Source organism: Passer domesticus, chromosome 31, assembly GCF_036417665.1.
Source record: "Passer domesticus isolate bPasDom1 chromosome 31, bPasDom1.hap1, whole genome shotgun sequence".
Classification (NCBI taxonomy): domain Eukaryota; kingdom Metazoa; phylum Chordata; class Aves; order Passeriformes; family Passeridae; genus Passer; species Passer domesticus.
The window spans coordinates 1,229,387-1,255,348 of record NC_087504.1 but is presented as its reverse complement, the minus strand read 5'-3'; the positions used below and the strand labels follow the sequence as shown (position 1 = coordinate 1,255,348).

The 25,962-nt window shown below is 61.3% G+C and overlaps 4 protein-coding genes across 10 annotated transcripts; 2 read left to right on the top strand and 2 right to left on the bottom strand.

The window, feature by feature from the left end:
• The first annotated feature begins 776 nt into the window (after nucleotides 1-776).
• On the top strand, nucleotides 777-8,061 carry RARG (retinoic acid receptor gamma). Its single transcript, XM_064400964.1, is given in 9 exon segments — nucleotides 777-993; nucleotides 3,070-3,215; nucleotides 4,210-4,351; nucleotides 4,711-4,865; nucleotides 5,652-5,828; nucleotides 6,270-6,474; nucleotides 6,923-7,081; nucleotides 7,735-7,844; nucleotides 7,846-8,061. Coding segments are annotated over 9 exon segments (1,281 nt in total). The 5' UTR covers nucleotides 777-872; the 3' UTR covers nucleotides 7,912-8,061.
• An 852-nt stretch (nucleotides 8,062-8,913) lies between these two features.
• ZNF740 (zinc finger protein 740) lies at nucleotides 8,914-16,748 on the bottom strand. Of its 3 annotated transcripts, none has more exons than XM_064400965.1 (8): nucleotides 16,263-16,748; nucleotides 15,522-15,698; nucleotides 12,927-13,058; nucleotides 11,425-11,511; nucleotides 11,201-11,320; nucleotides 11,002-11,116; nucleotides 10,786-10,904; nucleotides 8,914-10,695 (listed from the first exon to the last, which is right to left on the bottom strand). In XM_064400965.1, exons 1-8 carry the CDS (start codon nucleotides 16,467-16,469, stop codon nucleotides 10,603-10,605), a joined length of 1,050 nt encoding a protein of 349 aa, XP_064257035.1. In that variant the 5' UTR covers nucleotides 16,470-16,748; the 3' UTR covers nucleotides 8,914-10,602. The 3 variants fall into 3 exon arrangements, with proteins under 3 accessions (XP_064257035.1, XP_064257036.1, XP_064257037.1); XM_064400966.1 differs by having other exon boundaries at nucleotides 11,261-11,320; nucleotides 16,263-16,605; XM_064400967.1 differs by lacking the exon at nucleotides 11,201-11,320.
• A 23-nt stretch (nucleotides 16,749-16,771) lies between these two features.
• CSAD (cysteine sulfinic acid decarboxylase) lies at nucleotides 16,772-23,266 on the top strand. 5 transcript variants are annotated; one of them, XM_064400962.1, is made up of 15 exons: nucleotides 16,772-17,432; nucleotides 17,694-17,930; nucleotides 18,809-18,935; nucleotides 19,523-19,613; nucleotides 19,959-20,065; nucleotides 20,168-20,283; nucleotides 20,621-20,700; nucleotides 20,777-20,831; nucleotides 21,791-21,907; nucleotides 21,980-22,044; nucleotides 22,157-22,238; nucleotides 22,323-22,522; nucleotides 22,591-22,642; nucleotides 22,744-22,833; nucleotides 22,941-23,266. In XM_064400962.1, the coding sequence occupies exons 2-15, from the start codon at nucleotides 17,787-17,789 to the stop codon at nucleotides 23,112-23,114; spliced, it is 1,500 nt and encodes a 499-aa protein (XP_064257032.1). In that variant the 5' UTR covers nucleotides 16,772-17,432; nucleotides 17,694-17,786; the 3' UTR covers nucleotides 23,115-23,266. The 5 variants fall into 5 exon arrangements, with proteins under 5 accessions (XP_064257032.1, XP_064257029.1, XP_064257031.1 ...); XM_064400959.1 differs by having other exon boundaries at nucleotides 17,518-17,930; XM_064400961.1 differs by having other exon boundaries at nucleotides 16,772-17,444.
• On the bottom strand, nucleotides 23,235-25,048 carry LOC135287738 (uncharacterized). Its single transcript, XM_064400968.1, has 2 exons — nucleotides 24,856-25,048; nucleotides 23,235-24,350 (listed from the first exon to the last, which is right to left on the bottom strand). Exon 2 carries the CDS (start codon nucleotides 24,298-24,300, stop codon nucleotides 23,662-23,664), a length of 639 nt encoding a protein of 212 aa, XP_064257038.1. The 5' UTR covers nucleotides 24,301-24,350; nucleotides 24,856-25,048; the 3' UTR covers nucleotides 23,235-23,661.
• Nucleotides 25,049-25,962: the final 914 nt, after the last annotated feature.

The window sequence follows — 25,962 nt, the reverse complement described above, 5'->3', positions numbered from 1 at the left end:
GGGGGGACATCACAAGGGGATTGGAAGGGACTGGGAAGGACTGGGAGAAGGATGTGGGGGACTGGCAGAACTGGCAGGACTGGGAGGGATTGAGGGGTGACAAGGGGACTGGGAGGGGCTGGAGTAGTGACAGGGGAACTGGAAAGGACTGGAAGAACTGGGAGGACTGGGAGGACCGGGGAGGCGGGTGGTGACATGAGCACTGGGAGTGCACGGTGGAACTGGGAGGGACTGGGGAGGGCGTGACGCGGGGACGGGGAGGACTGGGAGGGGATGGGGGAGACGGGGGACGTGGCCCGGGTGCCCCTCAGGGAGGGAGGGCACACGGAGGGGACAAACACGTCTGATACCGTGTGACACATGTGACACGTGTGTACGCGACACCGCGCGTCCGCTCCTCAGGCTCCAATCCCCGCCCATTCCCCATCCAGCCCCGCCCACGAGCCCCGCCCCTCGCTCAGACCACGCCCCATTCAAATCAGCCCGGCCCCTCTCCGCCCCGCCCATCCCCGAGGCCACGCCCCGTTCCTATTCAGCCCAGCCACTCAAGGCCCCGCCCCCTCTGAGCCCCGCCCTCTCAGCCTAGCCCCTCTCCCAATTTAGCCCCGCCCATTTAAGCCCCGCCCACATTTCAGCCCTCACATTCCAAACCACCCCGCCCCTCCAGGCCCCGCCCTGTTCACTCCTCCCACCGAAGCCCCGCCCCCGCTCAGGCCCCGCCCCAATCCCCGCTCGCCTTCCAGCCCCAGCGCGCACAGGCCCCGCCCCAGGCCCCGCCCCAGGCCCCGCCCCGCAGCCGCACCCTCAGGGCCGCTCGGGGCCGCTCGGGGCCGGTGGCGGCGGGGCCGGGGCCGGGCCCGGCCGGGGCTGCCATGTTCGGCTGCGTGGAGGCGGCGGCGGCGCCGCGGCGGCTGCACGACGTGACGAACCGCGGGGGCTGCGCCCTGCGCAGGGTGCCGGTGCCCTCCGGCTGCGGGGGCCCCGCCCGCAGAGGTACCGGGGGCTCGGGGGACGAGGGGGCTCGGGAGCGCCCGGGGGGCGGGAGCGTTCGCGAGTGGGTGTGGGGCCCAGGGGGGGCGGGGGAGCGCGGGCAGGTGCGGGTGGGTGCGGGTGGGTGCGAGGGGTGCCCGGGGCACCCTCGGGTGCCCAAAGGAGCGGAGCGTGCGCTGCTCGTGCCCCCGCGGGGGCGGCCGCGAGTGGGTGTGGGGAGCGCGGGGGGTGGGGGCCGTGGGGAGGGGGCTCCGAGGGCGAACCCGAGTTTCGGGGTGCGCGGGTGAGCCGGGGTGACGCGGGGGGTGGCGGCAGTGACGCGCGTGGGTGCCGGGCCGGCCTGGGCGTGTGCGGGAATGACGCGGGGGGGGCCGGGGGCGTGTGCGCGGCGGGGGGGGGCACATCCCCAAATTCTGCCCAGGAGGGACCCGGGCTGTGGGGGGGGCAGGGTCCCAGGCCGGTTTTGCGGGGGGCACAGGGACCTGGGGACCGCGCTGGGGGCTCGAGGGGCCTGGAGCCTGTTTTTGGGGTGGTCGCGGTGTCCCGGAGCCCTTTGGGGGGGCAGCAATAGAGACCCGGTGCTGGAGGGGCGCAGGGACATGGACCACACAGGACCGCTCCTGGGGAGCCGGGGGTCCCGGACCCTGCTTTGGAGGGGCTCAGGGACCCCAAACCTTGTTATTTTGGGGGTTCGCAGACCTCTTTGTGAGGGTAGAAAGAGGCACCCGGTTTTGGGGGGGGCACGAGGGGGGTCCTGGGGGTCCCACAGGAGCCCTCCGCGTGTCAGTCTGGGCACAAACAGGGTGGGAGGGGAGAATCCCCTAAAACGCCCCTAAATCCCCCCCGTTCCACCTCTGCCAGTGGTGCGTTGCCTCCTCCCGCGTCCTCCCCCCTCCCAGTTCCTCGGCCTAACTGGTTCCAGTCGTGGCCGCGCCCGCGTCCCCCCGCGTCCCCCCCGCGCTGCCAATGTGGCACTTTAACCCCTGCGGGGCTGCCCCAAAACCGCCCGAACCCCACTTGGAGCGGGGGCGGGGCCCCTTCTCAGCAGGGCGGGGGGGGCGTCACCCCCCGGGTTTTTGGGGGAACCCCCGTGGCCCCCCCAAATTCCACCCCGGGCGGAGGGACTTCCCCCCGCCGCCCTCAATTTAAGACCTGATGGGAGACCGCCCCTTGGAGCGGGGAGACCCCAAAAAATCGGGGGCGCCACAGAGTTGTGGCCCCGCGGATGTTTTTGGGGTGCTGGTTTTTTTTTGGGCAGGGGAGGATGCTTTAATTTGGATTCCTCCCCCTTCAAAAATCGAACTTTAAGAGAAAACACGCACGGTGGGGTGTCCCAAATGTACCTGCACCCCCCAAATGAAACCCCCTCCCCACTTCAACTCTCCGCGTGGAATCCCGAGTATCGATGGGGGGGGGTCCAGCCCTCCCCAAACCTGGGGTGCGCACGGGTGGGTCCCCGTGCCGGGGGGCGAAGTGTGGTCCCCAATTTCGGCCCCGTTTTTAGGGTGGGGTCCTCCCCCGCCCCCCCCCCCCCGGGTTATTTTGGGGTGCCCGTGGCACGCGCTGGGCGGGGCCCCCCTCGCTCCCCCTCTCCCCCGCGGTTACAAACGCGCCGCTCGAGGCCGGAATTTCCTCAATTTCAGCAATTTTGGGTTTTTTTTAGCAAAACACACAAAACCTACCCAAAAAAAAATCCGAAACCAGCCGCCCCTCCCCCGCTGCAGCCCGGGCTGCGCGCCGGGGGCTCCTCCCTCCCCCTGTGTCACCCCCCGGCAGGGGGCTGGGGACCCTCCTTCCGCCGGATTTTGGGGCTGGAGAAGCTGGGTACACCCCCACACCAGGTGCTGGGGATCGGGGCGAGAGGATGCACACTGATACGTCCCCCACCCATGGTGGAAACCCCGGATTCCACCCCCCCCCCCAGCCCCCGATTTTGGGGTTTTGCAGCTCAGGTTTTAGGGCCGTGGAGGTGACAGCGAGACCCCCAAAATCACACACCCCCATTGTGGGCTGGGGCCCCCTTGGAGAGCGGTGGAGAGGGGCTGTTTAACTCCCCCCACCTTTTTTTTGCCCCCCCAGCCCTGGAGCCCAGCCCTGGGCGGGTTTTGGGGGACACGGGCCCCCCCTCGCCGCCGCCGCCCCCCCGCGTGCACAAGCCTTGCTTCGTGTGCAGCGACCGCAGCTCCGGCTACCACTACGGAGTGAGCTCCTGCGAGGGCTGCAAGGTGCGGGGCCGGGGCACCGGGGACCCCTAAGACAGTGAAAACCTGGGTGGGGGGACAGTGGGGACCCCCTGAGACAGTGGAAACCCGGGGAGGGGGGATAGTGGGGACCTCCCAGGGCAGGGGGACCCCTGAGACAGTGGAAACCCTGGGCGGGGGGAGCACTGGGGATATCCCAGGGCAGGGGTACCCCTGAGACAGTGGAAACCCTGGGCGGGGGGGCCACTAGGGACCCCCTGAGACAGTGGAAACCCTGGGGAGCCTGGGGCATTGGGGATCTTCCAGGGCAGGGGGACCCCTGAGACAGTGGAAAACCTGGGGGGGATAGTGGGGACCCCCTGAGACAGTGGAAACCCTGGGGGGGGGCACTGGGGACCCCCTGAGACAGTGGAAACCCTTGGGGGGGGCACTGGGGACCTCCGGGGCAGGGGGACCCCCTGAGGCAGTAGAAACCGTGGGGGCGGGGGGGGTACTGGGGACCTCTCCAGGGCGGGGGGACCCCTGAGACAGTGGAAACCTGGGGGGGGCACTGGGGACCCCCTGAGACAGTGGAAAACCTGGGGGGGACAACAGTGGGGACCCTGTGGTGGGAGTGGGGGAGAGTGGGCACCCAGCACTTGGAGGAGGGGGGTCCTGGGGACACTGTGGACCTGCCCCAAGGAAAGGGGCCCTCTGCGGGCAGTGGGGATCCACTCGAGGGTGACCCTTTGGGGGAGTGGGAATCTCCCAAGCGCTGGGGAGCTGTAATGGGGGCACCTGGGGACATCACAGACCTTGTGGGGTGATTGGGACCACGCCTGGGGGATGGGGACCCCTTCCCAGGCCAGTGGGCACCCACTTGGGAGCCCCCCAAGCCCTGTGCCCCACCCTGGGATAGTGGGGAGCCACTGAGGAGCTCCCCTCCCAGCACTGGGGAGCCTTCCCGGGATCCCTGGGGATGTGATGCTGGTGCCCCCAGTTTCGGGGTGCTCCCCTGACCCCCGTTTTCCCACTGCAGGGGTTTTTCCGGAGGAGCATCCAGAAGAACATGGTGTACACGTGTCACCGGGAGCGCAACTGCCAGATCGACAAGGTCACCCGCAACCGCTGCCAGTTCTGCCGCCTCCAGAAGTGCTTCCAGGTCGGAATGTCCAAGGAAGGTGCGAGGGGGTCTGGGCCGGGGTCCCCCGAAGCTGGGGACCCCCCCAAACATCGCTGAGGGGCCCTGGTGGTGTCCCGGCAGGCCTGGGGATGTTCCTGTTCCTGGGAGGGATCCGGGGCTGCGGAAGGGACTGCTGGGTGTGAGGATTTCCCCCCTTGGTCCTGCAGGGGACTTGCCTAAAGTTGAGACCCCTCCCCGCAAAGCTTTGCTGAGGGGTCCCAGGGTCCTGGGGCTGGTCATGGTGGGGATGTTCCTGTCCCATGGGGGGATTTTTGGGGGAGAGGGGAGGCAAGCCCACCTGGGAGGGATCTGAGGGGGCACACCAGTGCCCCCAACCCCCACCTCCCACCCCCCCAGCCGTGCGGAATGACCGGAACAAGAGGAAGAAGGAGGTGAAGGAGGATCTAGGGGGGGACGAGCTGAGCCCCGAGCTGGCCGAGCTGGTGCGGAGGGTCAGCAGAGCCCACCAGGAGACCTTCCCCTCTCTGGGCCAGCTGGGCAAGTACACCACGGTGAGCAGGCTTGGGGGTCTGGGGGCACCAAGGGGGGGCCCCAACCCTCAGATCTGGGGCAGGGTCACTGCTCCTGCCTGATCCCCCCAAACATGAGCACTGGGAGCAGCTGGGGCCATGTTCAGGGGGAGTGGGGCACCATGTTTCTGTCCCCAGGGGGTTTTGGGGGTCTCTTTGGGGATGACCCTAACCCCAGCCCTCACACCTACAGCTGGGTCCCTGTTCCCTCCTGACCCCTCCAAAACATAAGCACTGAGCACTGGGGGGGCTGGGAGACAAGTTCAGGGGGAGGGGGGCACTGGGACAGAGCACTGGGGGTCGTGGGTGGTGTTTGGGGGGTTACTTATTGGAGGGACCCTAACGCTGGAGCTCAGAGTGGGGTCTCTGCACGCCCTGACCCCTGAAAACTCAGCTGCTGAGTAAGGGGGGCAGCTGGACCTGGGGCTGGGTTCAGGGGCTTCCAGGGGGCCCCAGCAGGTCCTGAACCCCCATAACTGAGCCTGTGTCCCTCATAAAATGAGCACTGACCACGTGGTGCAGCTGGACCTGGGGGTTACTGAGACTGGGGTCTCAGGGGGTCCCAGTGGTCCCAGGGAGTCCCAATCCACCCTGAACCCCCATAACTGAGCCCATCCCCCCAAAACCTGAGCGCTGACCACTGGGTGCAGCTGGACCTGGAGCTATGGGACAAGTTCAGGGTGCTGGGGTCGGGGTCCCAGAGGTTCCAGGGGGTCCCAGGGGTTCCTGAACAATCCCCTAACGGCTGTGGCCCCCCTGTGCCCCCAGAACTCGAGCGCTGACCACCGGGTGCAGCTGGACCTGGGGCTGTGGGACAAGTTCAGCGAATTGGCCACCAAGTGCATCATCAAGATCGTGGAGTTTGCCAAGCGGCTCCCGGGCTTCACGGGGCTCAGCATGGCTGACCAGATCACTCTGCTCAAGGCTGCCTGCCTCGACATCCTGGTGAGGGTTGGGGGGGCTCCTCAGGATGTTTGGGGGCTCCTCACGTGGGTTGGGGGGCTCCTTGAAAGGGCTTGGGCTGGCCCACGATGGTCCTGACCTTGCCACTCCACAGAGAGATGTCTGGGAGAGGGGCTGGGAGGTCTCCTGGGAGGGCCTGGGGTCCCTTAGGTGCTTTTGGTGATCTTGGGCTGTTTTGGGGTGTCCCTGACCCCTGGTGCTGTGTCTGTCCTGTGGCAGAGCCAGAACAGGACGCGACAATGCTCCAGGATGGGCAGAACCTGGGTGGATTTTGGGCTCCCTGCCCTGCAGATGCTGTGGGTCTGCACCTGCTTCATTCCAGAGCAGGACACAGTGATGGGATGGGCTGACCCTGGGTGGATTTTTGGTATCCCTGGAGGTATTTTGGGGCCCCTTGGTGATTTTGGGCTCCCTGCCCTGCAGATGCTGCGGATCTGCACCCGCTACACGCCGGAGCAGGACACGATGACGTTCTCGGACGGGCTGACGCTGACCCGGACCCAGATGCACAACGCGGGATTCGGGCCCCTCACCGACCTCGTGTTTGCCTTTGCGGGGCAGCTGCTGCCGCTGCAGCTCGATGACACCGAGACCGGGCTGCTCAGTGCCATCTGCCTCATCTGTGGGGGTGGGGACATGGGGGACATCGCGGGAGGGGGGCACAGGGGACAGAGTCAGGGCTGCTCAGTGCCACTGCCTCATCTGTGGGAGTGGGGACTTGGGGGACATCGGGGTATGGGGGGACAGAATCAGGGCTGCTCAGTGCCACTGCCTCATCTGTGGCGGTGGGGACGTGGGGGACATCGCGGGAGGGGGGCACAGGGGACAGAGTCAGGGCTGCTCAGTGCCACTGCCTCATCTGTGGCGGTGGGGACGTGGGGGACATCGGGGGCACATGAGGGTGTGTCGGGGCTGCGGCGGGCAGGGGGACATGGGGACACGGGACTGAGTTGTGGCTGCTCAGCTGCAGAGGTGGGGACACGAGGGGATACTGGGGGGACGTGGGGATCTCTAGGACAGAAGACGGGCATGTGGGGACACAGGGGTCTAGCCGGGTGGTGTCTCTCTCTCCCCAGACCGGATGGAGCTGGAGCAGCCCCGGCGCGTGGAGCGGCTGCAGGAGCCGCTGCTCGAGGCTCTCCGGGTCTATGCCCGGCGCCGGCGCCCGTGGCAGCCGCAGCGTTTCCCCCGGATGCTGCTCAAAATCACTGACCTGCGTGGCATCAGCACCAAGGGTGAGCAACACCCCCAGATCCCCGGGGCACCCCCAAACTGCGGCAACCCTGCCAGGACCCCCTCGGGATCCCCCCAAAACCCCCGAGCCTTCCCAAGCCCCCAGTGATCTTCCCAAACGCTGTTCAAAGTCACCGCCAAAGGGGGCAGCCCCCAAACCTTCCCAGGACCCCTCCAGGACCCCAAAACCCATCAGGACACCCCCAAACCTGCCCCTGGCACCTCAGGATTTGAAGCTCTCAGGGAGGCGCAGATGAAGGTCCTGGGGGTGTTGGAAAGTTTTATGGGGGGGTTGAAGCTCATTTTGGGGGTGTTCAGGGTATCTGGGGAGGTGCCAGGTTTTGAAGGCATTGAAGCTTTTGCGGGGTTTTGAGAGTTGGGGACTTTTGAAAGTTGGGAGGGTGTTGAAGTTCATTTTTGGGTGGGATTCAAAGCCTCGGGGGGATTCAATCTCTTGTGGGGTTTGTCCAGGCCTTGCAGCAATTGAAGCTCATTTTGGTGTTCAAGGTCTTGGAGGGGTCCGAGGTTTTGGGGGTTCAGGGTTTTGGAGGGGGTTGAAATTTGAGAGGGTATTGAAGCTCATTTTTTGGAAGGGGGTTCCATCTCTCAGGAGGGGCCCAAGGCCTTCGGGGGTGTTGATGTTTTGGCTCCCCAGGGGCGGAACGAGCCATCACCCTGCGCACGGAGATCCCGGGGCCGATGCCCCCCCTGATCCGGGAAATGCTGGAGAACCCCGAAATCTTCACCGAAGTGGGGCAGGATGGCCCCCCCCCCACCCCCAGACCCTCCTGCCGCCCAGGACAGTCCCCCTGGCCCCCCCACATCCCCATAGCCCCCCCCAGCTCAGGGGGGATCTCCAAAACCCGTCCCCAGTGGGGTGGGACATGCAGAGCTGCCTTCCAGGGAAGCTGCTTTCCTTCTCCCTTTTGCTCTGGGGAGGGGGGGGCTCCCCAGAGTGCCCCCCCCTCCAAATTTGGGGAAGGGGGCAGAGACTGACAGAGCAAAGCTATTGCCTTAAGCTGGGGGAGTCCGGGGGCACCTCCCAAACCTCAGCTTCATGCCAAAGCCCCCTCAGACCCTGCTGCCACCCCCCTTGTACTGGGGGAGCTATGAGGGGGGGGGAGTTCAGGGGCCCAGCCCCTCCCCACCAAATTAATGCCTGACACTCCCACAGTGCCCCCCCACGGTTTATTTATTGGACACAGGGTGGATTTGGGGGGGAGGAGACACCCCCATTCTCCCCCAGGACATCCTACCCCTCCCCAAATCTGGGGGGACACCGTTTATATTGGGGGTGCTGCTTGTGGGTTTTGCTTCTTGATGCTGTTGAGGTAGGGAGGGAAACCCCAAAATTGCCCTCCCCTGATGCCCCCCCCCCAAACACTACAGAGACCAAAGATGGGGGACACAAAGTGACCCCCACAACCCCCCTCCCCCCCAATCTGGGGTGGGGGCTCAAGCCATAGGGTGACCCCAAAATCCTGGGGGTCCCCCAGACCCAACTGCCCTCCCAAATATGTTACCCCCAGCCTGGCTGGATTGTAGGGTCTGGCCTTACTGGCTCCCCCTTCAATTGCCCCCCCCCCCCCACATTTGCCCCCCAAATTTGGGGGTGCAGAGCCCTCAGGGGGAGCCTGTTACACTACACAGAGGGGTACCCCCCCGGGGCTGCACTTTCACCCCTATTTATTCCTCTGCGTTTACATTGGCCCCCCCCGCTGCTGCCCCCCTGCTAACTCCCCCCTTTTTGGGGGTCCCCCTGCCATGTTTACAGCCCACCCGCCCCCTCCTGTGCTGGGGGGGGGACACGGGACTTTTCTATTTTTGCAAAATAAAGATATGGAAATTTTGGGGGGCGGTCATGAATTTGGGAGGGGGGCTGTAAAGGGGACCTGGGTGGGGGGAGAGGGGAACCTTGGGACCTCCCCAGAGGTGAGAGGGCACCCCTGGGGTATGGGGGGGTATCTGGGGTCCCCTCTGACTTAGGGAACCCTCCAGGAACAAAGGGGCTACTTGGGGACCCCTCCCCAATTGGGGGGACCCCCAGTTATAAAGAGGGGACACTTCTGCTCCCCTCCCCAATTTAAAAGCCCCCATAGTCCCAATGTAACCTCCCCTGACTTTGTTTGGCATGAGTGGGTTCTGGGGTCCCCCCACACTGCCCCAAAGGACTTACATTTGGGGTTAAAAAAGCAAAAACCCAAGTATTTATTTAAATAAACCCTAAAGGAGGAGAGAGGACACACAGTGGGGGTGGGGGGGACACTGGGGGGACACAGTGAAAGGGGGGGGACACAAAATCTGGGGACCCTTAGAAAAATCTACAGTTTAAAAGTGACCCCCGCCCCCCACCCCCCAGGGCTGCACCCCACTTCCCCCCCCCCCAATAGCAAAATAACTGTATTAAACCCTAAATCCCAACAAAACACCCCAAAAATGAAGCCGGTGGGGGGGGGTGTGAGGGGGCTGGGAGCCCTTGCAGGTTGGGGGCCCTGGAGTTCCCCCTCCCCCCAACCTCCCCCAGCACCCCAACCTCTGCCAGAGCCCCCCAGCTGCGCCCCCCAGGGCCCCACAAATTTGGGGGAATGGGCTCAGCAGAGCCAAAGTCCTTCTTGAAGTGTCATTGGGGAGATCCCCAAAATTTGGGCCCCTCCAAAAACTCCTGCAGGCCCAGGAAGGGGGTTCAGGGCACAAAAATGGGGGGGGGGGAATTCATGTCTCTTGCCCCTTGGAGCAGTCTGTGATGGGGGGACAGGGACCCCCCCCCCCAAAATGGGGGGAAGAGCAGGGGCTCACCTCGTGGTCTTTGGGGGCTGCTCCTGCCCCCTTCACCTCGTCCCTCATCCGGGGGGGCCCTCACCCCCCCTTTCTCACCCCCACCTAGGGTGCACACCTCCCAGCATGGGGGGACATAGGCAGCACCCCAAAACTATGCGGAAGTAGGAGAAAACCCCCCAAAATCTGAAGGAGTTCCAGAGGAAATGGGAAGTGCTGCTGAGTGTCCCACAGGATGCGCCGCTCAAGGGGGGCCCCCAAAATCCTTTTTTAACCTGTTTTCCAAAAAAAAAACCCTAAAAAACAGGGGGTGCACCCCCCACCCCAGGCTGAGGCATCCCCCAGCATCTTCAGTTTTCCTCTTTTTCCCAAAGAAGAGAGGGATTGATGCTGCTGTTCCCAGTGGGACTCTCCTACCTGTGCACAGGTATCCCGGATCCGCCGGGATTTCAGGCAGTTTGGGGGTTCTCGGTCTTTCCTAAGAGGGGGAGGGGTGGATTCAGGGGTATAACGATGGTGGCGGGGGGGGCCACTTGAAGATTCCAGGAGGATTTTTGGGATCATAATCCAAGTTTTTAGGCCAGAGGGCAGGAACGATCTGAGTTTTTTCATGCTGGCAGCGCTCGTGTTCTTCCCCATCCTTAGAGGGGTGAGAAATCCAGGTGAGGCAGAGCATGGTGATGTGGAGGGGTGCAGGAAGAAACACCCCCCTCCTGCACCCCCTGAACTTCCCGGTATTCCCAGATTTTCACAGCAGGAGCTGGGAGTCGGGCGGGGTCTTGGTCTGGCAGCCTTGGCACATGCGCTTGTGTCGGAGCAGCCGGTCCGTGCGGGAGAAGCTCTGCGGGGACACGGCGGGGTCACTGCTGGGGCTGGCGCTGTGACTGGCGCGGTGCCCCGCCCGCTCCCGCGGGAATTCTCCCGGGAATACCTGCATGCAGCGCTCGCACTGGTAGGGCTTCTCCCCGCTGTGCACGCGCTTGTGCCGCTCCAGGTGGTACTTCTGGATGAAGCGCATGTCGCACATGTCGCACTCGAACGGCTTCTCCCCTGCAATTCCGGCCGGCAATTAGCGGGGGGGGGGGGGATGCTCATTAACGAGGGCTCATTACCGCTGGAGGGAGGCGGTGGGGGGGCTGCTCATTACCGGTGTGGATGAGGATGTGCCGCTTGAGGTGGTAGCTGCTGCGGAAGGCGCCAAAACAGTGGTCGCAGATGAAGTTCTTGAGCTGGAAGGAGCCGTTTTGCTCAATCACCACCATCTGAAATGGGGGGGATATGGGGGTTCAGAGCCGGGGGGACCCCCAGCAGCCCCCCCCAAATCCCCCCCCCCGGCCGTCCTGCGCCTGCCGGAGTTTGGGAGATTGTCTTCCTCCTCCTCCTCCTCGTGCGGCGCGGCGGCAAACCTGGGATCCTCGGCGGGAGGAGCTCGGGGGTCCCTCGGCGCCGGGAACCCGCTTGCGGCGCTGCCGGGGGGGCGAGGGGGTGTCAGCGGCCCCCGAGATGGCCCCCGACCCCCCCCCAGACCCCAAAATCGAGGGGGGACCCCCTGCTGGGGGAAGGGACCTGCCTTTTTCATGGATTTCTTGGGGTTGGAGGCCTCAGGAGCATCATCGTCCTTGCGGGCACGGGGCTTGTCGGGGTCCTGGCGGAGGGACTGGGGGGGCGGGAATTGGGGTGGGGGGTGGACAGGGGGGTTTGGGGGACAGAAATTAGGGCAGGAATTGGGGAGGGAGGAGTGGGAAGAGGGGATTGTGGGACCAGGAATTGGCGGGAAGGGGTGATTAGGGGGCAGGAATTGGGATGGGGGAAGAGGGGGGTGTTGGGAAGGGGGAAGGAATCGGGGGAATTTGGGAAAGGGAAATTGAGGGACCAGGAATTGGGAGGAATTGGGAAGGGGGCAGGAAGTGGGGAGGAGGGATTGGGAAAGCAAGAATTGGGGGACAGGAATTGGGGTGGGGGGATTAGGGAGGGTAAATCAGGGCAGGAAATTGGGGAGGGGGTTTCAGGATGAGCAGGGAATGGGGAGGTTGAGGGATAATGGAATTGAAGGGGAAACAATGGAATTAGAACAGGAAAATCCGAGGCAGGAAAAGACCAAATAAAAGAGGAAAAATCCAAATGATGGAGGAAAAGTCCAATAAAAGAAAGCAAAGGGCGAGTGAAGGAAAGAAAATCAAGTAAGGCCCGGAAATGGGAAACGAAAGGATGAAAAATTCAATTAAAGCAGAAAAGGGTCAAAAGAGAAGTGGGAAAATGAAACTAAAGCAGGAAAACTAAAGCAGGAAAAAGCCAAATAAAGGCAAGAAAAAGCCAAATTAGAAGTGGAAAAGGTCAAATAAAATACAGCAAAGGATGACTAAAGGGAGGAAACCTCAAATTCGAGGAGAAAAAATTCAAATTCAAGGAGGAAGAGGCAAATTAAAGGCAGAAAATGCCAAATTTGGGGCAGAATAGCCAATATTAAAGCAGCAAAAAAAAAATTAGTTGGAAACGCCCCAAAAAAGCCGGAAAAAAACAAATTAAATGTAGAAAAAGCAAATTAAAGGAGGAAACAGCCATGTTATGTGCAGCAATACCCAAATTAAAGGTGGAAAACTCTAAATTAAAACAGAAAATTTCCACCCCAAATTAAAACAGGAAATTCCCACCCCAAATTAAAGGTGGGAAAAGCCCAATGAAGTGTGGAAATACCCAAATTAAAGGTGAAAACCCCCAGATTAAGAGGGGAAATACCCAAATTAAAGGTGAAAACCCCCAGATTAAGAGGGGAAATACCCAAATTAAAGGTGAAACCCCCCAGATTAAGAGGGGAAATACCCAAATTAAAGGTGAAACCCCCAGATTAAGAGCGGAAATGCCCAAATTAAAGGTGAAACCCCCAGATTAAGTGCAGAAATACCCAAATTAAAGGTGGAAAACTCCAAATTAAAGCGGGAAACCCCCAAATCAAAGGTGGGAAAAGCCAAACCAAAGGCATAAACCCCCAAATGAAAGGGCGAAATCCCCCAGTTCAGGGTGGGATCCCCAGGGGAAGGTGCCAGACCCCAGCCAGGGCGTCCCACTCCGTACCAGGAGGTCGGGGCTGGAGCCCCGTTCCCGGTTCCCGTCCTGTTTCCCGCCGGATTTGGGCATCATCTTCTTGCTGGCGACGGTGGGGACGAGGCAGACGCCCGAGAGCCCCTCGCAGGCCAGGAGACTCGCCTGCAACAGGGAGGGACCCCCAGGATCAGCCCCACGGCCCGGGAACACCGGGGGCACCCGGGGCCGGGGCAGCCCTGAGGGGAGCTCGGGATAATGGGTGCTCCCATTATCCCGAGCTCCCCTTGGGATAATGGGAGCACCCTAGACCCAAATTTTCCCCCTAGACCATCCCAGAGTCTCCCCACTATCATAATTATGATAGTGGGGAGACTCTGGGATGGTCTAGGGGGAAAATTTGGGATAATCTTACAGAAACTTTGGGATGATCTCAAGGGAAGTTTGGGATAATCCTGGGGAAACTTTGGGATGATCTCAAGAGAAGTTTGGGATAATCTCGAGGGAAATTGGGAATAACCCTGGGTAATCTCTGGGATGATCTCAAGGCAAATTTGGGAAAATGTTGAGGGAAATTTGCAATAATCCTGGGGAAGCTCTGGGATAATCGTGAGGGAAACTGGGGATAATCCTGGGGAAACTGGGGTGATCTCAAGGGAAATTTGGAATAATCCTGGGTAAACTCTGGGATGATCTCAAGGGAAAATTTGGGATAATCTGGGGAAACTCTGGGATGATCTCGAGGGAAATTTGGGATAATCTTGAGGGAAACTGGGGATAAACCTGGGCAAACTGGGGTGATCTCGAGGGAAATTTGGGATAATCCTGGAGAAACTTTGGGATGATCTCGAGAGAAATTTGGGATAATGCTGGAGAAACTTTGGGATGATCTCAAGGGAAAATTGGGATAATCCTGGAGAAACTTTGGGATGATCTCAAGGGAAAATTGGGATAATCCTGGAGAAACTTTGGGATGATCTCGAGGGAAGTTTGGGATAATCTCGAGGGAAATTGGGAATAACCCTGGGTAAACTCTGGGATGATCTCAAGGCAAATTTGGGATAATCCTGGAGAAACTCTGGGATGATCTCGAGGGAAGTCTGGGAAAATGTTGAGGGAAATTTGCAATAATCCTGGGGAAACTCTGGGATAATCGTGAGGGAAACTGGGGATAATCCTGGGGAAACTGGGGTGATCTCGAGGGAAATTTGGCATAATCCTGGAGAAACTTTGGGATGATCTCAAGGGAGAAACTTTGGGATGATCTCAAGGGAAAATTGGAATAATCCTGGGGAAATTTGAGATAATCTGGGGAAACTCTGCGGTGATCTGGAGGGAAGTTTGGGAAAATCTGGGGAAACCTTGGGGATGATGTCAGGGGAAATTTGGCATGATCCCAGAATAATTCTGGGAAGACCCCAAAGTGGAACAGAGGGGGTTGAACCCTCTTCTTTCAGCCCAATGAGGATTTCAGGTCAAATGGGAAAATTCAAGGGAATTGTGCAGGAATTTTGGGGTAATCCTGTGGAAAAGTGGGATAAACCCATGGCAAAATGGGAGTGCCCCAAAACTGGGAATGGAGGAGGTTGAACTCCCTTTTCTGAGGCCTGTTGGGACTTAAGGGTGAATTAGGGAATAATCCCAGGAAAAAATGGGGAATTATGGGGAAAATTTGGGATAATTCCTGAATAATTCCGTTAAGGGCCCCAAAGAAGGGCCCCCAAATTTGAGGCCTGACATGACCTAAAGGCTACCGGGGAAATTTGGGGAATCCTGGAGAAAACTGGGATAATCACAAGGAAAATTCAGGATAAATGTGAGAAAATTTTGGGAGGGAAAACTGGAATAATCCTGGGGTAACCCTGGGAAGACCCCAGGGTGTGTTTGGGGTTGGAAGGAATTCTTCCAGCCCAGAGAGGATCTAATGGGTAACAGGAAATTTCAAGACAATCCTGGGGAAAATTTGGTTTATCCCAGGGAAAACTGGGACAATTCCAGCGTGAACTGGGAGAATTCAGGAATAACTCTGGAAAAACCCCAAAAGTGGGGAGGGGAAGGTGGGGGGAGGCAAAGACACCCCCAAACCATCTACTGAACTACTGACACGCCTTTATTGGGGAAATCTGGGAAATCCTGGGGAAAACTGGAATAATCAGGGGAAAAAAATTAGGATAATCAGGGAAAAATTTTGGGATAATAGTGTGGAAAGTTTGGGAAGAGTCCACGAGTGGACAGACAGCTTAAACCTCCTCTTTTGAGCCTCAGGGCTAAGGGGAAAATTCAGGCTATTTCTGGGGAAAATCAGGATAATCTTGAGGAAAACAGGGACGATCCTGTGGCATCCCCTGGAGCAGGATGGGGGATGGGGAGGCACCCCCCACCCTGGCGCAGGGGGAGGGAAGCTCCAGCTGTCTCCCCTCTTCCTTCCCTCTTCCCATTTTTTTTGGGGGGCCGTTGTTCCCCCAAATTCCTGGGCCTGGGGGTGTCAGGATGCAGGGGGTGGGGGCTCATTACCTGAGCCATGCTGTGGGAGCCTTTGGCCTTACTTCTCGCCCAGGTAAAGCTCGTTTGGGGTAAGAAAAGGTGGGATCAGTAAATTTTTATGGATTTTTGGGCGGGCTCCAGTACCCGCCACGGCGCCGCCATTCCTCCTCCTCCTCCTCCTCCTCCTCTTCCTCCTCCCGAGGGGGCCACTGGGGCGGGAAGGGGGGGGAGACGGGGCCGGGCTCCCCCCCAAAGCCGGGACCCCCCGAGCTGGGGGGGCGCTGGATCTGCGGGGACGGAGCTGAATCCAGGGGGATCGGCCTGGGGGGAACAGCGGGAAAAGGGGGTCAGAGGGGGGGCCCGGGGGGGGCAGGGGGGGCCGGGGGGGGGTCAGAGGGGGGCCCAGGGGGAAGGACCTCGGGGTGGGAGCCAGGGGGGAACAGGGGCACCCCGCGAGTAATGTGGGGGGGTGCCCCAGGAACAGGGGGTGTCCCGGGGGGGGTGGCTCAGGGGAGCGGGCGGTGCGGGCGATGCCCAGGGTGGCTGCGAGCTGCGGGGGCCGGAGGGGTCGGGGGGGCACAGGGCGGGGGGCACGCCCCGGGCCGAGCGGGGAGAGCCCAGGGACAGCAGGGCGGAGACACCGGGGGGGTCCCGGGGAGGGTGAGGCCGGGAGGGGCCGCACCGGGGAGCGGGGCCGCACCGGGGAGCGGGGCCGCCTCTCCCGTCAGGGACCTCCCCCCATTCCCTCCCCATCCCCCTCCCACCCCCTGCCCGCTCCCCTCCCCCCATCCCCCCTGGGAACGGCCCCCCGGCGCCGGGCGGGGTGCGGGCGGCCCCGGGGGTGCCGGAGGGGCTGGCGGGGGTGTGCGGGGGGTCGATCCGTACCTGCCGCGGCCCCTCCGCGCTCCGACCGCCCGAGCCCGGCCCCGCCGCCCCCCCGCCGCCGCCACCCGGAACCGGAAACCCCCGCCCCCGCCGCCGCTTCCGGGGCCGCGGGGCGCCGGGCGGAAGTGAAGGCGGCCTGGCGCATGCGCAGAGTGGCGGCGTGACGGCGAGCACTGCGCCGCCATAGTGGGATGGGGAAGTTGCCATGGCAACGGCGCGGCCTGGACCCCTCCGAGAGCCCCCGGCCCTCCCCCGGGGGAGGGACCCGCCCGGGAGGGACGCACCCCCCAGGAGGGACGCACCCCCCGTGGATCCCCCCTGACTCACCGCCACCGGGACCCACTACGGCCCGACCCCACCCCCGACCCGCCCGGAGCGGGACCGGCACCCTCCCGCCCGACAGTCCTGCGGCGCCCGGCCCCGCTGCCCCACTCGCCACACACCCTTGGGGACCCTCTATACAACCCCGCTTTGGGCTCCCCCCTCCCTCTCACCCCTTCCTTTGGGGTCTCCCCCGTGACCCCTTTTGGGGGCTGGTCCGCCCCCTTTATTGCCCCCCTTTATTGCCCCCCCCCCGGGGCAGGTACTGGCCCTCCCCTGGCGTCTGGGAATTGAGGGGATATTGGAAATGCGGCACGGACTGGGGGGTGCACTGGGAATGAAGGGCACTGCGAATGGGGGTGGGGACACAGGGGACAAGGGGGACACCAAACACTGGTGGGGGGACACTAAGGACAGGTGGGGGCTACACTGGGGACAGGGGGGACAATGGGAATAAATTTGGGGACCCTGGGAATGGGTGGGGGCCGCACTGGGAATGGGTTGTGGGCACACTGGCAGTGGGATGACATACAGGGTCACCAGTCTTCCCTCTTTCCTCAGATCCAGGGACACAGTCCTAACCCTGCCCCCTGTCCCCAGAACCCTCCGGGGCTCCTTCCCCAGTCCTGGACTTTGCTCCTTGCCCCTTGGCAACGTGACCAGAGGAAAATTCCATCCTGGGGAGAGAAGAGAGAGGAGCCAGGAGAGCCTGAGCCAGGAGAGCCTGATCCCAGGAAAAGCTTCTCCTGGGAGCACCTAATTCTGGGATCACCTGGTCCCAGGATCACCTAATCCCAGGAGAACCTGATCCTGGCAGCACCTGATCCTGGAAAATTCCAGCTGGCAGAGGTGAGAGGAGAGGTGAGTCCAGAGAGCCTGATGCCCAGAGAAACCCATCCTGGGAACACCTAATTTTGTGCTCATCTTCTTCCAGAACGACCTCATTCCAGAAAAACATCATTCTGGAATCACCTTATCCCAGGAGAATTTCATCCTGAGAGAGCCTTAGTCCAGGCGCACCTCATCCCAGGGGGAAGCTGAACTGGGATCACCTTATCCCAGGAGATCCTTGTCCCAGGATCACTTTATCCCAGGGTCTTGTCCTTCCAGGAGAAGCTCAGCCTGGGATCCCCATCCTGCCACCTGCTGCCAGTCCCAGTTTCCCTCCCGGTGCATTTCGGGGTCTCCCCCTGCTCTCCTGCCATGGCTGAGCCCTCTGGGGCCGGGGACAGCATCCCCTTGGATGGTCCCGGCCTGGACATGGCCGCTGGGGAGGAATTCCTGCAGGAAGTGTTCCGGATCCTGCTGGAGGAGGGCGTGCGGAAGAGCACGGATGTGACACAGAAGGTTGGGACACTGGAGCACTCGGGAGGGTGGGGGTCCCCAGTCCCATTCTCAATCCCAATCCCATTCCTGTCCCCACAGGTATGTGACTGGAAGGAGCCCCCTGGAAGGGGGTGGGGTCCCTAGTCCTTCCCTATGGCCTGTCCTGTTCCCAGTCATTCCCTGTCCCAGTCCCAATCCCATTCTCATTCCCAGTCATTCCCAATCCTATTCCCCGTCATTCCCAGGCGTGTGACTGGAAGCAGACATGGAAGGGGATGGGGGTCACAATATTGTTCCTTTCCCAGTACTATTCCCATTCTGAAACCCAGTTCCAGGCCCATTCCCAATCCTGCTCCTAATACAAATCCTACTTCCAGCCCTGTTCCAACAGCTAGTCCCATTCCCAGTCCCATTCCCAGTCCCAGTCCTGTTCCCGTTCTGAGTCCCCTTCCCAATTTTACACTCAGAACAGGATTGGGAGTGGGACTGGGATTGGGAATGAGAGTAAATCCCAGTTGCAGTCCTGATTCTCATTTCCAGTCTCGTTTCCATTTCCAGTCCCATTTGCAATCCCACTTCCAGCCCCATTCTCATTCCCATTCCGCATTCTGTTTGCAGTTCCGGTGCCAGTCCCATTCCCATTCTCGTTCCTGGTCTCAGTCCTAGTCCCATTCCCGTTTCCAGTCCTGTTCCCATTCTGAGTCCTCTTCCCAATCTTACACTCAGAACAGGATTGGGAGTGGGACTGGGCTCGGGAATGAGAGTAAATCCCAGTTGCAGTCCAATTCTCATTTCCAGTCTTGTGTCCATTTCCAGTCCCATTCCCAACATCATTCCCAGCCCATTCCCTCTGCTGTTTCTAGTCCCAGTCCCTGCCAGTCATTCCCAGTCGTTCCCAGGTGTGTGACTGGAAGGAGCCGCAGGAGCTGCGGGAGCTGCTGGATCTGGAGCTGCGGAGTGACGGGGAGGGGCGGGAGCGGCTGCTGCAGCGCTGCCGGGACGTGCTGCGCTTCAGCGTCCGCACTGGTGCGCTCCCAGTACACACCAGTGCACACCAGCACACAGGAGCGCAGTCCCAGGGCAGCCCGGTGCCTCCCAGTTCAGCCCTGCACAAACTCCGTGTGGCACGGCACCTCCCGCCTCAGCCCGGCGGTTCCCTGGTGCCTCCCAGTGTCAAACACTGTGGCCCCTGCCATGTTCCTCTCCGTGTCTCCCTTGACTGCCCCCGTGCCCCCCCATTTCCCCCCGCAGCCACTCCCTGACCCCTCCATGTACCCCCAACTCCCCCATCTCCCTCCATGTCCCTTCTGTTCCCTCCCTACCCACGCCCCATCCTCCATGTCCCTCTTGTGTCCCCCCCTGATTCCCCCCTGCCCCATTATTTTCCCATTTCCTCCCACCCCCATTCTGCCCTCCATGTCCTCCTCCTGTCTCCCCAGTCTCCTTATGACCCCACAATGACCCCTCTGACCCTCCCAGGTCCTTCCCTTGTGTTCCCGTGTCCCACCTGCCATGTGCTATCCCCAACCCTCTCATGTTTCCCCTCCCACATCTCTCTCTGTCCCCGCCATGTCCTCCCCTGACCACCCTATGTCCCCCTGCTGTTCCCCCAGGTCACCCCCGGTTTTTCAACCAGCTTTTCTCGGGGCTGGACCACCACGCCCTGGCTGGCCGGTTCCTCACCGAGACCCTCAACACGAGCCCGTGAGCCCCTGACACCCCCAAAGGGGGGCTGGTGGGTGGGGGGACCCCCCAAAAACCTGCCATGACCCTCCCCTCCCCCAGATCCACCTGTGAGGAGCCCCTGGCGCTGATGGAGTGGGAGGTGCTGGGGGGAGGGTTTTGGGGTGCTGAAGTTTGGGGGGTTTTGGGAGAAAGGCCCCACCAAAACCCTGTCCTGACTCCCCTGATGTAGCCCCCATTGTCGGTGCTGATGGAGGGGGGGTTCTGGGGGGAGGGTTTTGGGGTGCTGAGGCTCTGGGGGAAGTTGTTTGGGGTTCTGAGGTTTCAGGGGAGGGGAACCCTCCGGCTCCTGCTGGGCCCTTCCAGGTACACGTACGAAGTGGCCCCAGTGCTGGTGCTGATGGAGGAGCAGGTCCTGGCCACGCTCCGGGAGCTCGTGGGCTGGAGCAGCGGTGATGGGATCTTCGCTCCCGGTATTCCAGACCCTTCCTGAGGGGTATCCCTGTCCCTCCTCTCCCCCTGGCAGCCTGTCCGTGGTGCCCTGGGGGTGAAACAGGGGTCCCTGTCCTGGGCAGGGGGATCTATATCCAACATGTTGGCCATGAACGTGGCGCGATTCCGGCGTTTCCCGGAGAGCCGGAGCAGAGGGAACTGGGACCTGCCTCGCCTGGGCCTGTTTGCATCTCAGGAGGTGGGAGTGGGGCCTCAAGGTCACCCCAAAACCCAATCCTCAGGGTCATCCCAATTCTAATCCATGGGGTCATTCCAAACCTTATTCCTGGGGTCACCCCAAAACCCGATTCTGGTGTCACCCCAAAGCTGATCCTTGGAGGTTGCCCTAAACCTAATCCATGGGGTCATCCCAAAACCTGGTCACTGAGGTTACCCCAAAACCTGGCTCATGGGGTCACCCCAAGTCTGGTCCTTGAGATTACCCAAAAACTGGGGTTACCCTGAGTCTGGTCCCTGAAGTTATCCAAAATCTGGTTCCTGGGGTCCCCCCATCCCGGTTTTCTTTTCCTGCCCAGAGCCATTATTCCATCCTAAAAGGAGCGGCTCTCCTGGGAATTGGCACGGACAATGTTCACCTGGTGCGGACAGACGAGAGGTGAGTGCTGGGAGGTCCCGGGGGACCCCATCTCAGGGGGTTCCTCCATGTATCCACCCCTGTCCCTTCCCCTCAGGGGGAAGATGATCCCAGAAGAGCTGGAGAAGGAGATCCAGAGGGTGAAAGCTGAGGTCAGGAGAGGCTGCACACCCCATGTTCCCAAAGCCCCTCAAACTCCCCAATGCTTTCCCAGTATCCCCGACGGCCTTCCCAGTGTTCCCAAAGCTCCCTCAAAGTCCATTTGTCCCTCTCTAAGTCCCCAAAGCCTCTCCAATGTTCCCAAAGCCCTTCCCATGTCCACAAACCACCCCCCATGTCCACCAATGTCCCCCCAATGTCTCCTCAAATCTCCCCAATAATCCTCCCAAATAACCTGAATCTCCTCCAATGCCCCCCACCACTATCCCTTCAACTCTTCAATGCACGCAATGTCCTCTGTCCTCCCCAGGCCTCCTGTCCCCCCTTAAAGTGAGTCCCCTGTCTGCCCCAAAGTCCTCTGTACCCCATTTCCTGCACCCCCAATGTCCCCCTGTATCCTCCAGCCCCCCCAACCTGTCTCCTCGGCCCCCTCAAAGTCCCCCCAAAATGCCCACCCATGGCTCAGAGCCCGTTCTTTTTCTGTGCCACTGTCCTGGCCACCTTTGACCCTCTGTGCCCCCCTGTCCCCTATGTCCCAAATGCCCCCCAAGCCTTCCTTGATCAACCAAAACCCCTCCAGATCCCCTCCAAATCGCCCCCAAAGCTTGCCCAAATGCTCCCTCAGGATCAGAGACCCTTCTTTTTCCGTGCCACCATCCTGGGCACCTTCAATCTTCTGTGTCCCTCTGTCCTCTATTCCCCAAATCCCCCTCAAGCTTCCATAGGTCCCACCAAGTCCCTCACATCCTCTGCAAATCCCCCTGAAGCCCTCCCAGCCTCCCCCCAACCCCTCCCAAAGCTCCTCCAAATGCCCTCCCCACCAGGACTGGAGCCCCTTTGTGTGTGCCACCATCCTGGCCACATTTGACTCCCTGTGCCCCCTTGCCTTCTACCCCCTTCCATGCCCCCTGCACCCCCCAATACCCCCAGACCCCTCCCTAATCCCCCCCAGGGCTCGGAGCCCCTCTTTGTGTGTGCCACGAGTGGCACCACTGTCCTGGGCGCCTTCGACCCGCTGGACGCCATCGCCGACATCTGTGCCCGCCACGGGCTGTGGCTGCATGTAGATGTGAGTTTGGGGGTGCCCGGCTGGGGGGGCTCGGGGGTTCCCCTGTGGGTGCTGATCCCCCTTTCCCTGCAGGCAGCGTGGGGGGGCAGCGCCCTCCTGTCCCCCCGACTCCGTCACCTCCTTGCCGGCATCCACAGGTGTGTCCCTCCCTCTGCCCCTGCAAAAGACTCCCACCCCTCCCCCTCCGAGCTTTTGGGGATACCCTTTTCCCCACAGGGCCCCCCTAAACTCTGCTGTTCCCCCCACCAGAGCTGACTCAGTGACCTGGAACCCCCACAAGCTGCTGATGGTGGGGTTGCAGTGCTCAGCATTCCTGCTCCGTGACAGCTCCGTAGGTGCCCCCCATCCTGAATTCCTGCCCCTGGCATGCCTCCCAGGCCCCCTCATTAATTCTGGTGCCCCCTGCCCCTCCCAGGGGCTCCTGCAGCGCTGCCATGGCGTGGGAGCTTCGTACCTGTTCCAGCGGGACAAGTTCTACGACGTGTCCCTGGACACGGGGGACAAGAGCCCCCAGTGCGGCCGCCGCGCCGACGGCCTCAAGCTCTGGATCCTCTGGAAAGCCGTGGGAACCAAGGGGCTGGCACAGCGTGTGGAGCGGGCGTTCGGTGCCACTCGGTGAGCCCCAGGATGGTGGGGAACCCTCCACCCTCCCAGACTTGGCTTCACCCCTTTGCTCCCCCCAGGTATCTGCTGGAGCAGGTGAAGAGGAGGGAGGGATTCCAGCTGGTGATGGAGGTAAGGGTGATGGTGGAATGTGGGATGGAAGTCTGAATCCCTATCAGATTCTGGGAACTGGGTGAATGGCCATGATCTCCTTCCTCTTCCTCTTCCTGCAGCCGGAATTTATCAACCTCTGCTTCTGGTTCATCCCACCCAGCCTGCGGGGCCAGGAGAGCTCCCCGGAATTCTGGGACAAACTGGGAAAGGTGAGCTCAGAATTCCAAATTCCCCCCACCACCAAGAGTCTTCCAAATCCCAAAAAAATCACCTAAAAGTAACAACAAAATCCTCACGAAATGGTGTTTCCCCCTAGGTGGCCCCAGCCATCAAGGAAAAGATGATCCGGAGGGGCTCCATGATGGTGGGATACCAACCCCACGGATCCCAAGTCAACTTCTTCCGGCAGATTATCACCAATCCTGCTGTCACCCGCCAGGACCTGGACTTCTTCCTGGATGAGATACAGGAATTGGGATGGGATCTCTGAGCATTCCCAAAAACCCCAGTGAAAGACCCCAAAACCTTCCCCCCATCCCTGAGGAAGAGCAGCAGAGCCTTGATTTCTTCCTCACATCCCAAAATTGGAAATGACCCTAAAATTCCACACTTATGGAATAAAACAGCATTTAATGGTCCTGATCTGATATATGGGGTTTGGGGTGTAGGGCATCCCTTAATTCTCCTGGAAGCTGTGGAGGAGGTTGTGGACTCTGGGATCAGGATGTAGTGGCCTTGTGACTCTCCTGATGTTCCCATGACTTCTTGAAGCTCCAGAGGTTGGAATTTGTATGGAAGAGGATCTGTCAGTACCTGAAAAACTCTTGGGAGAGTACTGCAAAACCTGCTGCATCCACCCCTGAGGAAGTGGAGCAGAGCCTAGAGTTCCTTCTGGGATCTTTAAATCAGGAGTAAAGATGGATGTTCTCAGCGCTTGATCCCAAAACTCCACACTCATGGAATAAAACAGCATTTGATGGTCCCAATTCTATATTGATATCACACTCCCTCCCCCAGAAATGCAGTTTGGGGGTCTCTCAATTCCCCAGGAGGCCCCGGAGGAAGTCGAGGATTTCAAGATTGACCCGTGCCTCCTCAAGGCGGGCTAGGAGCCGGGGCACTGTGGCTTCATGTCGCTCCCGCCGCTGCCAATCCCGCAGCATCTCGAAATTCCACAGGATGGGATTGCCGGGATTTTCCTCCTGGATCTGCTCCAGCCGGATCCGCTCTAGCCCTAGATGCAGAATTCCCACCTCCTGCCACTCTTTTCCTAATTTTTGGGCGACTTGCATCAAATCTTTCTCCGTCAAGCGTCGGGGATTCCCAGGTGGAGCTGGAATCCCTCCAGGATGATGTCCTGAGGTGGGGTCCCCCCTCACCCTGGGCATGTCCCCGTTAGGTTCCCCAGAAGTTTCCTCCGGGATTTGCTCTTCCAGGGGCAGCTGGAAGCGCTGGATGAGGTCGAGGCGGCCGATCTGCCGCAGGACCCCAGCGGTCACACGCAGGGAATCCCCCGGGAAGCGCTGGAGGAGGATCCGGCACAAATCGGGGCGTGATGCCGGGAGCACAGGCCTGGATGGAATTTGCCCTTCCAGCAGGAACTTCAGGCTCTGGAATTGCTCTTCCGTGAGTGCCTGGTACACCTCCAGCAGCGTCGCCCGCTCGTCCCTCGCCATCGGGGTAGAAAATCCCACAGGGAAATGGGGTCACTCCTGGGACACAAGGGCTGGGAGAGAGGAATCACCACGCAGCTCAGAAAGTGGGGGGAAAAAGGGGGCCACTCCTGGGCCCCAAAAATTCGGGGTGTGGGTTGAAAGGGGTCCCTCTGTGCTCCATGAACTGGGGTAGATGGGTCACCGCCCACCCCGAGGGCTTTCTTGGTGCCCCCGGTGTCCCCACCCTGCCCCGGGATTGAACCCTCCCAGCGTCACCCTAGAGTACCCCACCCTGCCCTGGGCCTGAGACTGCCGGCTGTCACCCCAGTGACCCCCCAGCCCTGGGGCTGGGTCCCCCCAGTGCCTCCCCATCCTTCCCTGCGCCTGGGACCCCCAGTGTCCCCACCCTGTCCTGGCTCCCCGCGATGCCCCTCCCGATGTCCCCGCCGCGTGACAAGTGCCCTTTGTTCCGGGTCCCCACGACCTCGCGGCGCCCTCGGTGCCCCCCTAACCCGGATTCCCACCGTTCTGTCCCTGGAGCCCCCCGTTCTGCCCCCGCCGCCGCCCCGCTCTCACCGCGCTCCGTTCCCGCCGCGGCGGTGCCGTTTACGGGAAGCGGGTCGCGGTTCCGCGCAGGGGGCGTGGCCTCCTTCCCGCCACAGCGGCTGCCATGGCAACGGGGCGGGGCCCGAGCAGGGGGCGTGGCCTCCCCGCCCGCCACAGCGGCGGCCTCGGCAGCGGAGCGGAGCCGCATTGAGCGCCCGGAGCCGCTTTGAGCGCCCGGAGCCCGGCCTGCCCGGGGCCGCTTTGAGCGCCCGGAGCCCGGCCTGCCCGGGGCCCGGCCTGCCCGGGGCCGCTTTGAGCGCCCGGAGCCCGGCCTGCCCGGGGCGGGGTCCTGAGCGTCCTTTGGGGGCTCCGGAGGCGGTTCGGGAGTGCGGGAAGTGAGTCTTGGGCCCAGTGCTCAGCCCCGAGTGCCCCAAGTGCCCCCAGTATCTCCCAACAGTTCTCGACCCCCGCAATCCTTCAGTCACTTCCAGTACCCCCAGCGCCCCAAATCTCTCAGTCCGCCCTGTAACCCCCAATCCCTCAAACCCCCAGTATCCCCCAGTTCCCCAATCTCTCCCGTCAACCCCCAATCCCCTGGTACTCCCAGTCCCCCAAATCCTCCCCAATGGTCCAGTCCCCCCAGTATTCTCCAGCCCCTCCATTTCCCCAGTTCCCCCCAGTAACCCTGAGTAAGCCCTCAGTAGTCCCTGCAATTCCTTGCCCTCCAGTATCCCTCAATGTACCCCAGTCTTCCCCAGTCCTCCAGCATCCAGTGGTCCCCAGGCCCACTAGTATCCCCCCAATTCCCCAGTTTCCCTAGTCCCCCCAGTTTCCCCAGTCCGCCCAGTATCCCGCAATCCCCTCAGCAACCCCCAGTTCTCACAGAACACCCCAATTCCCCATTGTCTCCATTATCCCTGACACCCATTATCCCGCAGTCTCCCAAGAAACCCATTATCCCCCAGTGTCTCCGCAGTCACCCCAGTATGGCCCAATCCCCCAGTCAGTTGCCCCCATATCGCCGTGTATCCCCCCACATCGCCCAGCGTCCCCCAACCGCAGCCTCCCCAAAGTGTCCCCCGCAGTGTCCCCCCAGCCAGGCTGACCTGGCCACCCCTTCCCCGACTCCCCCAAGTC

Coding starts and splice junctions, on each gene's coding strand:
- ZNF740 (XM_064400965.1), bottom strand. CDS start 16,469: ATGGCAACTTCCCCATCCCACTATGGCGGCGCAGTGCTCGCCGTCACG. Junction 15,699..16,262: donor GCGCGGAGGGGCCGCGGCAG/GTACGGATCGAC, acceptor TGTTCCCCCCAG/GCCGATCCCCCTGGATTCAG. Junction 10,905..11,001: donor GCACATCCTCATCCACACCG/GTAATGAGCAGC, acceptor CCGGAATTGCAG/GGGAGAAGCCGTTCGAGTGC.
- LOC135287738 (XM_064400968.1), bottom strand. CDS start 24,300: ATGGCGAGGGACGAGCGGGCGACGCTGCTGGAGGTGTACCAGGCACTC.
- CSAD (XM_064400962.1), top strand. CDS start 17,787: ATGGCTGAGCCCTCTGGGGCCGGGGACAGCATCCCCTTGGATGGTCCC. Junction 20,701..20,776: donor CTGGTGCGGACAGACGAGAG/GTGAGTGCTGGG, acceptor CCTTCCCCTCAG/GGGGAAGATGATCCCAGAAG. Junction 21,908..21,979: donor GGCTGTGGCTGCATGTAGAT/GTGAGTTTGGGG, acceptor CTTTCCCTGCAG/GCAGCGTGGGGGGGCAGCGC.